Source organism: Podarcis filfolensis (assembly GCF_964270895.1).
Source record: "Podarcis filfolensis genome assembly, chromosome: 8".
Taxonomy (NCBI): Eukaryota; Metazoa; Chordata; class Lepidosauria; order Squamata; family Lacertidae; genus Podarcis; species Podarcis filfolensis.
In genome coordinates this window covers 17868070-17882352 of record NC_139611.1, presented here as the reverse complement: position 1 = coordinate 17882352, position 14283 = coordinate 17868070, and the positions used below count along the sequence as shown (strand labels likewise).

General features: G+C 43.5%; 2 protein-coding genes across 5 annotated transcripts in view; one reads left to right on the top strand and one right to left on the bottom strand.

The window, feature by feature from the left end:
• Positions 1-8918, bottom strand: part of KLHL17 (kelch like family member 17) — a 42726-nt gene extending 33808 nt beyond the window's left edge. The window contains exon 1 of one of the 2 annotated variants that reach the window (XM_083628727.1): positions 8488-8918. The gene's annotated coding sequence lies outside the window, so the exon portion shown is untranslated. Of the gene's footprint in view, positions 1-7688; positions 7792-8487 lie in introns of those variants that run through there. The other variant, XM_083628728.1, reaches the window with a different exon arrangement.
• The window catches only part of NOC2L (NOC2 like nucleolar associated transcriptional repressor), a 127341-nt gene that overhangs the window by 44588 nt on the left and 68470 nt on the right, over positions 1-14283 (top strand). Inside the window, exon 5 of one of the 3 annotated variants that reach the window (XM_083628624.1) lies at positions 5927-6075. In XM_083628624.1, coding sequence (XP_083484750.1) covers positions 6005-6075 — 71 coding nt within the window. In that variant the 5' untranslated portion in view covers positions 5927-6004. Of the gene's footprint in view, positions 1-5897; positions 6076-14283 lie in introns of those variants that run through there. The other 2 variants (XM_083628626.1, XM_083628622.1) reach the window with 2 other exon arrangements.

Here is a 14283-nt window from a genome sequence, read left to right as displayed (position 1 = left end):
TAGATTTGTCTGGCAGGGCAAGAAGCCCAGAATAAAATTCAAGATATTAACTGATGCAAAGGAAAGGGGTGGATTTGCCCTGCCAGACTTTAAACTTTACTATGAATCAGCAGCATTCTGCTGGTTGAAAGACTGGCTGCTTCTTGAGAACACAGACATTTTGGATTTAGAAGGTTTTAACAATGTCTTCGGGTGGCATGCATATTTGTGGTACGACAAGGTTAAAGCACATAAAGCATATAAAAACCATATTGTCAGGAAAGCATTGTTCAATGTTTGGATAAGATATAAGGATTTATTGGAAAATAAAACCCCAAGGTGGCTGTCACCAATGGAAGCAAAAGCCCAGAAAAAGCTCAATATGGAGGCCAAATGGCCGAAATATTGGGAAATTTTGGAACAAGAGGGAGATAGACTAAAACTGCAGAGTTTTGAGATACTAAAAAACAAAGTGCGAGATTGGCTTCATTATTATCAGATAATGGAGGCATATAATTTGGACAAGAAAATTGGCTTCCAGGTGGAAAAATCAAAATTAGAAACAGAACTGTTAGAACCCAAAACTAAGATTTTGTCAAAGATGTATAACTTGCTGTTGAAATGGAACACTCAGGATGAAACGGTGAAATCTGCTATGATTAAATGGGCACAAGATGTTAGACATAACATTATGTTTGCTGACTGGGAACAGTTGTGGACCACAGGTATGCCTTCTGGGCATTGTCGGCCAATTGGTGCCAAAGAAGGACAGAACTTTTTTTATGTACGCTACAACAGCAGCAAGAATACTCATTGCAAAGTATTGGAAGACACAAGATCTACCCACTTTGGAAGAATGGCAGACGAAGGTGATGGACTATATGGGATTGGCAGAAATGACTGGCAGAATCCGAGACCAGGGAGAGGAGTCGGTGGAAGAAGATTGGAAGAAATTCAAAGACTATCTACAGAAATATTGTAAAATTAATGAATGTTAGAATGATGTTGGATAGAAATTAAGTGGTTTCCAGCTGTAATGCTTTAAGAGAATATGAAAAAAGGGTTATAAATAGGTAAAAACTTAATGGTAAGGATTTGCTGAACCAACAATTTGAAGTAGAATACAAAAAAGGGAGGTATGAGGAGGTCTGGGGAACAAGCTAAAGGAAAATAAGCAATGGAAAATCTGTGTGTTTTTTAACTATTTTTATTTTGTATTTTTGTTATTTTTTTTTCTTTTTCATTTTTATTGTAATACTTTAAAAAATCTTAATAAATATCTTATAAAAGAAAAAACAATGGAAATATATTCTGCATACGCTCAGAGGCAGTTTATTATTCTGTTATTCAGCATGTTCTAGCCCCACAGTCCCAATATTACCCATCAGATCTGCTTGTTTGGTTTAGGTAGAGTTGAACAGCTAAGCCTTCCATATTGCTTGAAAGCTCAAGTCTATAGTGTACTATGGAAGCAAATCCGCTATCTCTTTTTTGCAGCCCTCAAACCAAGCCGTCCTAAAAATAGTCCTGGTTGTTTCAGAGGACATGACGCAAGCCACAAAATTAATCACCCTCTCTGTTGCTAACACAGGTAGCTTCCAATGCCAGCCGTTGGGTTCAGTGTGGCATTTCATGGAACCAAAGGCCTTCAAATCCAAACTGGTGCTTAAAATCAGTCCACATAATCGGGCAAAGGCAACAGGTGCCCTAAGCCATGCACAGGGAGGATCAAGGCGTTGGCAGGCCTACAGAGCAGGCTGCTTTGGGTTCTAGCAAGTCAACAAAACTCCGCATTGTGATTACTTTATTTATTGTGTGTGCCACTTTACAAAATACAGTATAAGAGGTCAGCTCCTGCATTGAAAGGTTTAGAGCTTAAGTTTTGACACAGGGTAACACCACAAGGGAAAGGAGGCAGGTATAAACAGGGGAGACAAAATAAAGATAATTGAACTTTCCCCAGTATTTTGAGTCCCCAGAAATGTGGGACACCTGCCCTAGAGAGGCCCAGTTGTTCAAACTCGCTGCTCGCATTTTGAATACCCAGAATGCAGCTTTCTAAGAATGCCTGTGGGTTGCAAGCGGATGCATAAAAAGGTAAAGGGACCCCTGACCATTAGGTCCAGTCATGGCCAACTCTGGGGTTGTGGCGCTCATCTCGCTTTACTGGCCGAGGGAGCCAGCGTACAGCTTCCAGGTCATGTGGCCAGCACGACTAAGCGGCTTCTGGCGAACCAGAGCAGCGCATGTAAACGCCGTTTACCTTCCCGTTGGAGCAGTACCTATTTATCTACTTGCACTTTGACGTGCTTTCGAACTGCTACGTTGGCAGGAGCAGGGACCGAGCAATGGGAGCTCACCCCGTCGTGGGGATTTGAACCGCCGACCTTCTGATTGGCAAGTCCTAGGCTCTGTAGTTTAACCCACAGCGCCACCCACATACAGACCAATAAAAAGTTCAGAAAAGAGCATGGAGAGCCACCAAAATGTTCTAGGGGGGTGGAGCAACACCTCTATGGGGCATGGTCACAATGTTTGGGGCTTCTTAGCTTAGAGATAAGGTGAGCAAGAGAGGACACGATAGGGGTGGTGGAGAAAGTGGACAGAGGAGAAGGTTTCTCTCTCTCTCTTGTGATACTAGAACTCAGGGATGTCCAGAAAAGCTGAATGTTGTAAGATTCAAACCAGATGAAATGAAGTTCTTCATAGTTAGGAGTCAGTGACGGCCACTAACTTAGATAACTTTAAAATTAGACAAATTCATGAGGGATAGGCTATTAATGGCTACTAGCTAGGATGGCTATGTATTACTCCCACTCTCAGTGGCAGCCTCGGAGTCTCGAGTGCAGAGAGTGCTGCTCTTGTGCTCAGGATCCGCTTACAAGCTTCTGATAGGTATCTGGAAGGCCACTGTGAGAACGAGATACAGGACCAAGTGGGCCTTTGGCCTGATCTAGCCTCAGGGCTCTTCTTATGCATGTCTGTTTGGAAATCCAGCTGAGCTCAACAGGACTTGCTTCCAGACAAATGTGCATAAGATTGCAACCCCATTGTTCTTTCCGCTGAGTTATTGTTTGCTTTAATCCCATCTGTTGTTGGCTGTCTTCTTAATTGCTTTAATTTGTGTGGGTTTTTTTGTTTTTTTGTTTTCCTTAGCTTGCTTTTAGATTTTTAATTTGGTGCCGTAAGGGGTACTGATGGGAAGGTGAGATGCAAACATTTTAATAACGAAAGCAAGCAACACTTTTCAGGTGCTGCAAAACCCTTTCTCTGCTTTTGCTGTAAGACACGGATCCAGTTCCTCAATCCTACAGGCTGCCTCCCACTGGCTTGTGGGCAACGTTGATGGAGCTTAAGGAAGGGCCTGCAGCTTTGTGGTATAGAGCAGGAATAGTGGAGCTGAGGCGCAGGGCCCAAATGTGGCCCCCTAGCTCTCTCAGTCTGGCCCTTGGGACTCCCCAGGTGACACGCTTTCCCAGCCCTGATTCACACCTTCCTTAAGGGCTTTTGCGTGGCTGGAATAGAGTCCCTAAACTCTGGTGTCTCTTGCATTGCCTGGATGGAGAAAGAGAGAGATTTGTTTGTATAAGTATTATAAAATCCTGCATGGCATGGAAAGTGAATAGAGGAAAATTCTTCTCCCTCTCTTGTAATGCTAGAAAGCTGAATGTTTGAAGAGTTGGGACAGAGAAATGGAAGTATTTCTTCAGAGTTAAAAGTATAGAACTTGCTCCCATAGAAGGCAGGAATGGCTACCAACTTGGATGGCTCTAGAAGAGGATTAGATATATTCACAGAGAAGGCTCTCCATGGCTACAAGCCACAATGGTTGGTCCCTATGAGAACAGGATGCTGGACTAGATGGGCCACTGGCCTGATCCTGCAGGCTCGTCTTATGTTCTAAACTTCTACCTTTTGAGAGGTTGAAATGGAATCTCCTCTGCAAAGGTAAGACACCTCACTGTTGGCCCAACTGCTTTTGTCCCTGGTTCCACCTGCCAGTGTCCTGCACACATCCCTTGAAGGTTGTCAATCAGGCAATGTGGCCCTCAGGCTGGAGTTGGTTTCCCACCCCTGTGGTAGGGCACATACTTTGCCCACAGAAACCTCTGCTCATAAACCTCTGGATAACTCCTGCCAGTAGACATTGACCATGTTGTTAGACCCCAAATCCCATCAGCCTAAGCCAGCATGGCCAACAGTCCAGGGATGATGGGAGGTTCCTCATCCCTGTATTAAAATTCTGGCTTTTACTAAGATGGATTAAAAATAGGGACATGGAACCTGTGGCCCTTCAGATGGTGTTGGATTCCCACTAGTCCCAGCCAACATGATCAATGGTTGGCATTGATGGGATTAGCAATCCAACAACACCTGGAGGGCCACAAGCACACACACACCCCATGTCAACAATACTGAGCTAGGATAGATTGCTCTGGTATAAGGAGCTTCCTATGCTCCTGTGTTAGACTCTGTTTACTAAGTTGAGTTGGCTTGGAATGAACTCTCTTTGTGTTCTAAGCTCCTCGGAGGCTAGGCAGTGCCTTCCTTTCTCTTCCTGCTGTGTGGCAACTACATCAATAGCACAACAAAAATAAAATAAAATCAGGAATTCACAGATGCTGCAGGAAATTCGACAAAAAGAGGTGCCTGCATTGGTGCCTAAACATCCCTCCTCTCTTAGAGGAATCATAGAGTTAGAAGGGACCACAAGGGTCATCTAGTTCAGGCATAGGCAAACTCAGCCCTCCAGATGTTTTGAGACTACAATTCCCATCATCCCTGACCACCAGTCCTGTTAGCTAGGGATCATGGGAGTTGTAGTCCTAAAACATCTGGAGGGCCAAGCTTGCCTATGCCTGATCTAGTTCAACCTCTAGCAATGCAGGAATGCATGGGAACTCAAACATGGGACTCAAACGCACAACCCTAAGATTACGAGTCTCATGCTGAGCAAAACGGGCCCAGTCCTGGGGCATGCTCCAATCTGCATCCCCCACCATCTGTCATCCTAACAGTGGAAGAAAGCCTGCTGCTGCACCCAGCAGGGTTGGCGTTGAGCAGGCAGTTTGATGAGGTTCCTTCCAGCTCTAAAATTCTGTGGTTCTCAACCAGCCTGGCACCCTTCAGATGATTAGGACTGAAACATCTATCAGCCCTGGCCAGCATGGCTGAGCTGGTGACAGCTGTAGTCTAGAACATCTGGGGGGCACCAGATTGGTGAAGTCTGGTCTGGAGCCAAGAACCTCTGTACCACATCCAAGTATTGCTAGATGAAGGTCAGAAAGAGCAACTCATTCTTGTGTGGTGCTCTGACAATGGGGCTTCTACCATGATGTAATAGAATCAACTGTAGAGTTGAAAGGGGTCCCAAGGATTGTCTAGTGATTCCAACCCCCTGCAATGCAGGAATATCAAGTACATGGCAGGTGGCCATCCAACCTCTACTCAAAAACCTCCAAGACAGGAGAGTCCACCATCTCCCTATGGAGTCTGGTCCACTGTTGAACAGTGTGGTAAAGTTATGCTGCAAAAAGTATGCATGGGTTCTTAAGCACTGTCAGTAGGCATCTTGCCTAGGATACCAAGAAATTAAATGTTATCCCCACCTGGGGAAAGATACCCTTCATTTCATTTTTCATCCCACGAAGTCTGAATTAAAATGACCAGCAGTTTAGTTTTGGATTGTGCAAGAATGTGTACTCCATATGTTTCAGACTGAGCCCTCTAAGTAGAAGGAAGCAGAGCGAAAGCAGTGACTCATACAGAGACTCAGCAGGCAGCCTCCTAAAAGCAGAGGCAATTCATCTTAGCCTTCCTGCCATGAGAGTAACTGAATAAATACCTGTTAAGGCAAGCATTCCACTGAACTGAACTTCTGATTCGTTTTAACTTTTTTTAATTGTTATACTTATTAATTTTTGTTTTATTGTTTATTTTAATTAAGGCTAATTTAATGCCCCTGTGAATTTGCCAGCTGCACTTGATTCAGAGAGGCCACAAAGTTACCTGTCTGTCAGGAGAGATGGATTGGAAGGAGGCAAGGTCAGAACAGGCAGTCATGCAGAAATACAACAGTCAGCTTTTTCAGGGCAGGTAATTTTCCTGAATCACTACTCGAAAGAGAGTAAATGAACCAGTCTCATTTGATCATGAGATGTGGCAGAAGGATCAGGAAAGATTGACTGGAAGAAGGCAACTTCAGACCAGAGACTCACACAGAGACAGAAATGGGATCCTCCTCTGAAGGCAGGTAATTCTGTTATATTTGTAGTGTGGGTGACTGAATGCTCAAATTACACCTTGTGATGAAAATAAAAATTACCTGCATTCAGTGTAGGCCGACTGGAATAAAATGAAGCCCAGAACAGCTATTCATGCAGAGATGCAATGGGCCATCACCTGTGTGTGTGGGTGCACTGGGCTAAAATTTCATTCTCAATAGTAGACTAACAGCTCTCTCACAGGACACTGGGTATGACTCTTTTATTACAATGATTTAAAAAAAAAGAAATTGCTGGAGAGTTACAAAACCATTCCTTCTGAAAGACTGAGTTATGCTTTCTTAAATGTAGCACAGGAAAGGAAGCTGCACATAATTTATTTTTATAATAATTATTATTATCATTTAAAAACGGAAGCAAATAAGGTGGGTGGAATGCATTAAACAATTAGGAACACCCCCCTCCATGCACAAAAAGGTCAGTTTTGCATTGCAGTTTACACCCTCCCTCTAGAGGGGGTAATCTCTCTCCCCCACTTACGGTATGCTTAATATCTGACTCAAATGCTAACATGTGAATGCGATCAACACATGTTGCCATGCAGGTACATTCACAAAGGGGGTGAGATTGGCTGGGTGCCCCCTTCCCTTCTCAGTGCTCTTATATACTAGGAGTTTTTTTCTGCAAAGAGCTAGGCCAAAACAAAGACTTACAAAATGTCATTTTTTAATGGTGGGGGGGAGGATGCAGTTTAGTGCTCCCCCAGCTAATACTTTCTCATGATTTGCATCATTACATCTCTCCCTTGCATTCCCTGCCCAGAGAGGAGGGTGCAGTCAGGAAGAAAGTGCAAACATATTCCGGATGGCCTAAGAAACAGATTCCTTTGTGTCCATATTCCACCGCCCGCCCCCCACTTTCCATAGGGCTAAAATTGACGCAAATGTAAACGGACCAGGTGGAAGGCGATTTAACAAAAAAAAGTTAAGGAGGAGCTAGATTTTTTCGTCCCCACCCCCGATCTTTTGATAGTCCCGGTTTTATAAATGGTCATATTTGTCTTTGAAAACGCAAAGCAAATAGGCAGTAGGTTAGTTTTCAGATGGGGCTGGTGGAAGAATTAGTTTTGCTTTGATATACATACACACACTGTATATATTTGCAGCAGCGGGATCCTGCCAGGATATGCAAACTCGGATAGCCTCCTTAAATTAAAAAAAAAAATACACACATACAAAACTGATCTGGGTAGCAGCAATGCAGGCTTCTGATACTGCAACTGGAGCATTTGGGAACGGGGCGGGGGTGGGGGGGGAAGGCGCGCACACGCAAAACCTGCATCCCATCCCCCCCCCCGCAGCCACTCACTTCCTTTAAAGGGTTGTGCACCCACTGCACCCCACAATGACAAATCCGGCTCTTTTCAAAAACATTAAATTAAAGGAGCGAGAGCTAGACTGCAGTTGTCTGAAATACGGCAGTCACCTCAGATAACCCCCCTCGCCGGTACACCAGCGCGTGTCTTCAAAAGCTTCCAGCCGCAACACGATCACCCTCACGAGCAGCGGGATCGGGGCCCGTGCTTTGCCCCATCCGATCGACGCCTTGCAGCAGATTATTTGAGCCGCAGTTTCTTGGAAACGTGCAGCCCATAACGAGATCCTCCTCCCCTGCCACAACAGATGAAGGATTTTGTGGTGGCTGCATTGTTGTTCGTTGTCGTCTGAAATCGTACAGCGCCTAGCGCAAAGCGAGGCAAGCGCTTGCAATCGCACGCAGCCATCCTATTTCCATCAAACAAGCCAGGCTGGGTTTGTGTGTGTGCAAGGAAAACTCGAAAAGAGTAACAAAGGAGAAATGAAAGCCAGCCCATTTCACTGGGGGAGAGAGAGAGAAGAGGCGGGGGAAACGGGGGCGAGGCTGCAAGCTTTAGGCACACTTTCCTGGGAATAAAACCCGGTTGAGGACCCTGGGGTTTACTCTCGAGGAAGCGCACGGGCAGGCTGCGTGAAAAAGTGTGCGTTTGAGATGCACCGCCAACCTTCCCGGTCCTGCAAAATGCGGTACCCAGGCTGCGTGAGAATTCCAAGTGGAGCCATTGCAGGTAGCACATAAAATTATACAATAAAACGAGACACACACATCTGCAATGGACCCACGTTTAGGCTGCAATCCTGTAAATAATCTGCTTCTCTTGTTCAGAACCGGTGCTTGCTTCTATTATGAATTTCCCCCGTTAGAAATAATAATAATCAGAGAATTGTGAATAAAAGACCGTACTCACCCAGTTGACACCTCCAGGGCTAGAAAGCAAAGGTGCTTTCCGTGATCAGGCACTTTGCTCTCCAGATTGATGGATTTTTTAAAAAGTTAGCCGGTGCAAAAATTGCTTTTCCCAGCTGATGGGGCGATTGCTAACAGCGGCAAAAGCCTCCCGCTGGATTATACTCCTCTCTCCTTCCTTACTTTCGCTTCTCTTTGCACATATCAGGTCCGTCTTTCTTTGCTTCCCTTCACAGTGGAAAAAACACCAGCACTTTCCCCCACCCTGAGCTCTACAGCAATAATCAAAAGGAAGGCTTGTTAGATTTGTGTGTCTGTGCTGGTGTGTGTGTAAAGTCGCCGCCCGCTCTGCAGTTTTGCAACGGCGGGTCGTGCTGTGTAGACTGTTCCTTGGGGATACAGAAGAGCGTCTTTACATCAGCCGTTCTCAGCCTGTTTTGAGGTCACGGACCCCTTTGAGGATCTGAGGCAAGCTATGGACCCCCTCCCCAGAGAAAAATCACTTAAAGCAAATACGCACATTTTGCATACATTTTATGGGAAATATTTTTTATTGAACAAAATAAAGTGAAACAATAAAAAGTAAACAAAATGCATTAAAAATGCAAAAAGACAGATAGGGGGGGTAAGCATGCACTTAATTTTATTGCGTCGGGCACAAAATAAACCCATTTTTGTGCCCCCTGAAGCCCATCTTTGGACATCCCCCATGTTTGTTTGTTTATTATTACATTTTAATACCTGCCCTTCACTCTGAGGTCCCCTACAATAATTAAAATACAATATTAATACTAAAACACAATATTAAACATTATTTAAAGCGGTTCAAAACAACTTATTTATGATTACATTTGTATCCCACCTTTTCTCCAAAGGACCTGAACACACTTCTCCCCCTCCCCATTTTATCTCACAACAATCCTGTGAGGTAGGTTAGGCTGAGAGAGAGAGGTTGCCCCAAGGTCATTTAGAGAGCTTTTTGGTTACGCCACACTGGTAAAACGCCTTCTTTGCATTGAGCACTTGTCAGGCAATTGTTGTTATTGAACATAAGCAGGCAAAAGCTCTGCTGGTAGAGTACAAGATTCTTGATCTCAGGATCGTGGGTTCAAGACTCATGTTGGGGGAAATATTTCTGCATTCTACAGTTCCATAATTCTATGAAATTCTACAATTCTATGATGCTATGAAAAGACACATAATGGGGTTGTACTCAACACCAGTCTTATTCAGTGTAATAAAAGATCTGTACCCATTCATTTCAATAGGTACAGTAGAATTTAACTGGATACAACCCAAAATGTTTTAACTCTAGATATGAAATTCATTGCCAACTTTATTGCTTCTAATCAAAAACCAATATGGTCCAAAGTTACATATCCAGCCAAAGGATATAAACAATTTGTTATTATTATTATTGTTGTTGTTGTTGTTATACATATTTATACCCCACTTTTATCCTAATCTGAGATTCAAAGTGGCTAAAAACATTTTAAAACATGATAAAATACAAAGTAAGAAACACAAACATGTTAAAAATAAATAATTAAAATATATCAGAACACATTCAGAACCACAAATGTGATCAGCATCATCTGCACCTTAGTTTTTAAAGGCCTGTCTGAATAGGAAGATCTTCACTTGCTGGTGGAAGGATAACAAAGAGGGATCTAAGGTAATATCTATTGGGAGAGAATTCCATGCATAAATATTACACTACCTTCTCTCCAGATTAAAAAACAGGTACACTAAATTCTCTTCTCCACAGATTTGCAAAACAAGCATACATAAGATTGGACTGTAGGCTACTGTCTCTCACGCTGTGTAGACACTATAACTTTAAAGCACATTCAGAGCATAGTCTTTCCCTCAATGAATTCTGGGCACTGTAGTTCACTCCTCACTAAATTACAATACCCAGCAACCCTTAACAAACTACAGTCCCCAGAATTCTTTGAGTGAAATAATGTCCTTTGGATGTGCTTTAAAGGTGCAGTGTATACACAGCTTCACTATCCCATATCTGCAATATAAATAGTTTGCAGGGTTGTTGTAAGTATTGGGGGGGGGGGATAAAGCAGGAAGATAATAGAGTCTTGGGGCACTTTCTAAAAGACTTATTGTGGCATAAGCTTTTGTGGACAAAATGTAAATGCTAAGTACTGTATCACCATTCCCTCTATTTCTGATGTCCAGATGGTGAGTGCCAAGCCTTATGTAGCAAAAACAGCACCAACCCAAACACAAGTGGAACATATCAGCAGGCCATAAGGGAGACCACAAGGTTTTGCAGAAGGACAAAAATATCCCCAAGTACCGCCCTATCAGTCATTTAAGATCCACTAAGGGATGCCCTGGTTGTTATTCTCCATTTAGCTTCTGCTGGGTAAGGGATGATGAAAGCAGGGCATTCTCAGCAGTGGCCCCTCTCATTACGAAACTCTCTCCTAAATCACATCCTTTTGCTGCCCCCCATGTTGGCGTCACTTAGGCACAAGCAAGGTGAACATATTATCTTTTTACCTATATGCCTTTGAAATGTAACCAGCCTTCTTGCCAGCACTGTTGCTTTGTATATGTAGTTTCAGTGTTGTTAACCTTTTTTTCTGTATCGTGTTACCTATGAGATACAGTATTGCCAACTGCTCTGTGCTCCCACTGGTAAGGCCATAGCTCAGTGGCAGAGCCTCTGTTTTGCATGCAGAAGATCCCAGGTTCATCTGCAGGTAGGGCTGGGAGAGACTTCCTGTCTGTTTTAAACCCTGGAGAGCCACTACCAGTCAGTACAGTATTTACAATACAGAACATAGCTAGATGGCCCTAATGGCCTGAGCTGGTATAAAGTGCCTTCCTATGTTCCTATGTCTGCCCTTCCTCTAGAAAGGGGCTTATTTTTCCAGTGCAGCAAGATCTCCCAAATTTTTTTAGTCTCAACTCCCTTTTCCACTCTCAAAGGGAGAAATACATCACTTCTACATACGGAGGGGCGGGGCTACAGTTTCCTCAGAGTGGGGTCAGAAAACTTTTTCAGCAGGGGGCTGGTCCACTGTCCCTCAGACCTTGGTGGGGCTGGACTATATTTTTTGGGGAGAAATGAACGAATTCCTATGCCCCATAAATAACCCAGAGATGCATTTTAAATAAAAGCACACATTCTGCTCATGTAAAAACACCAGGCAGGCCCCACAAATAACCCAGAGATGCATTTTAAATAAAAGCACACATACTACTCATGTGAAATCGCGGGCCGGATTTAGAAGGCGATTGGGCCAGATCCGGCCCCTGGGCCTTAGTTTGCCTACCCATGCCTTTTAGAAGATCCACGTCTTACCCCCACACCAGCCCTGGGAACTGTAGTTTCTTAAGGGTGCTGGGAACTGTAGCTCTGCAAGGGGTAAACAGTTCCCAGGATTCTTTGGGTATGGAAGGGATATGCTTTGAATGTGGGTTGTGCACAGCAGTCACTACGTCTCTCAAGCTCTACTTTGGGCAAGTCCCCACCGTTCCCTATCACTCGTGCGACAGTCCCTTGGCACCTCTAAATATCTGAGAGAAGAGCCTGCGGTGAGTGCGAGAAAAGACACATCCGCGCGCGCACAACTCCAAGCTGTGAAATTCAACGGTGCAACATTTCCCCGGAATCGGACTTCCGGGTTAGCGCCATCGGCGAAATGGTGGAGTTCCTTCGACCGGAGGAACTGTCTCCGTGGAAACTGGGTCTACCCGCCGCGGCGAAGGTGGGTACCCGCTAGAAATCCCAGGTGGAAGAAGCCTGGGAACATGGGGTTCGGCAGAGCACCAGGAGCGCCTCCCCTATTCGCGGGGAACCCCATTTTGGGGCTCTGGAGCGAAGGAGGGTGATCGGCGCGGTGCTGCGAACTGACTGCTATTTTCACGGAGGGAAGCCGCATTGCCATTGCCGGAGAGCGCCGACTTTTTCCTGTCGACAATTGGATTCTAAACAAGTACCCGTGAGTAGAAACGGAAAATTGGATCAAGAAATATTTTAATTTGGCACCAAAGCGGGAAGGTTCAAAACAGGAAGTCCGCCTTCTGCTTTCTGTAAATAGACTGAAGCAAAAATCTTGTAAGCTAATAGCCTGGAAAGTCGCTCTTACAAAGGTCGAAATTTCCTTCATTTATAACTATTAAAACCCCCTTGGAAGCAGGAGAAAAGGGGGGAAATTAAACTGTTCAAGCCTGCTGGAGAGGGAGTAAAGGAAAATAAGTTTCCACCGTCTCAAACCTGGGAACGGGGTGCCAGAGACAGAAATTATCGGAGACGTTCATTGACTGTGAATGGAACATTTTGACAGATAGCAAGAAAAAAGAGAAACAAATTGATCCCACTGCTGCCTGTTGCATTCTAAAGAAACAAAATATTTGAAAACTGAAAGTAACTTTCCTTTGTTGGACATGATTTAAAAAGATGGAAACAAATAGAAATTGTATCCTCTAGAGGGAGCTTGTCAAATTGTTGCTGCAGTTTACATGGGGATTTCACAGCTGCGAGATTAACATCGTGGGACCAGACTGTGACCTTGAATAAAAATGTGTTTGGAAGAAGTCCTGGTGCTTGCTTTTTGCAAGACAAGTGCTTTGCTGGAGCAGCTGCATGAGAAGGTGGATTTGATGAATGAGAAGTTGGATTCGATGACTGTTGCAACCAGTGAATGTGGACAAATAGGGAATATTAACATAGAAATTATACAGGGACCAATCCAGGAAACTGGTTCGACTGGGCAAATGCAAGGCCAGATAATAATGGAGGAAGCTACGGTGCTACCTCAAGCAACACAAATGGTGAGACCCGAGGCCCTGCAGGAGTATAAGCCGCTGTTTTGGAAGAATGAACTTGAATTAGGCCTGAAGGAATCTGGAGCTGAGGAGGATCTCAACTTTGGAGAGATTTTGAAATATGCTGTTAAAGATCTTTTGGATTATATTGATGACTGTGGGGAGTGGGACTGTGGGGAATGGGATGGTTTGACGTGGGGAGATGGACATGAGTATGGATGGAAATTCCCCGGAGACCTACTCCCTAAGGAGAAAGGAAAGAAACTAAGAAAGAGACCAACAAAAGACAAGGAAAAGTGCAAGCATAAACAAGAAGAAAAAGATCTGCAGAAGGGGCATGGAAGAGACTTAAGAGCCTCGGATATCAGACTACCAGGTTGATGGACTAGATGGAATTGGATAATAAGGACTGACACAACCCGAGACCAGGAAGAAGGGACGTTGGATGAAAACTGGAAGAGTCTATAAAGAAAATTTTTTATTTTGGGAATTAGTGTAAAATTAATGAATATTAGGGAGAATGTTGGAATGAAATTGTCTGGCTTTAGCAGAAATGATATAAGGATAAATAAGTATTAAGTTTTTAAGTTTTAAGGTATTTTACGGTATTTTATGCTAAGGTTAAGGTATTTTATGGTAAGATAAGGTTAAATAAAGTAAGGTAAATTGAACATCAGAATATGGTGAAAGATGGCTAGGATGTATAGAGTTAATTAATTGGTTATAAGATAAAATACAGAAAGGATTTGCTGAAACAATGACTGAATCAGGATACAAAAAAAGGGAGGTGTGAGGAAGTCAGGGAAATAGGCAGATGAAAGATAGGATATGGAATGACTGATTTGCTTTTAACTATTTTTATTTTTATTTTTCTGTATTTTGTATCTTTTTGTCTTCTTTTTTTTCTTTTCTTTTTTTATTTTCTTTTGATATTTTTGTATTTTCTCTGAAATTTTAATAAATATTATTATTTAAAAAAAAAAAAACATTTCCCCGGAAT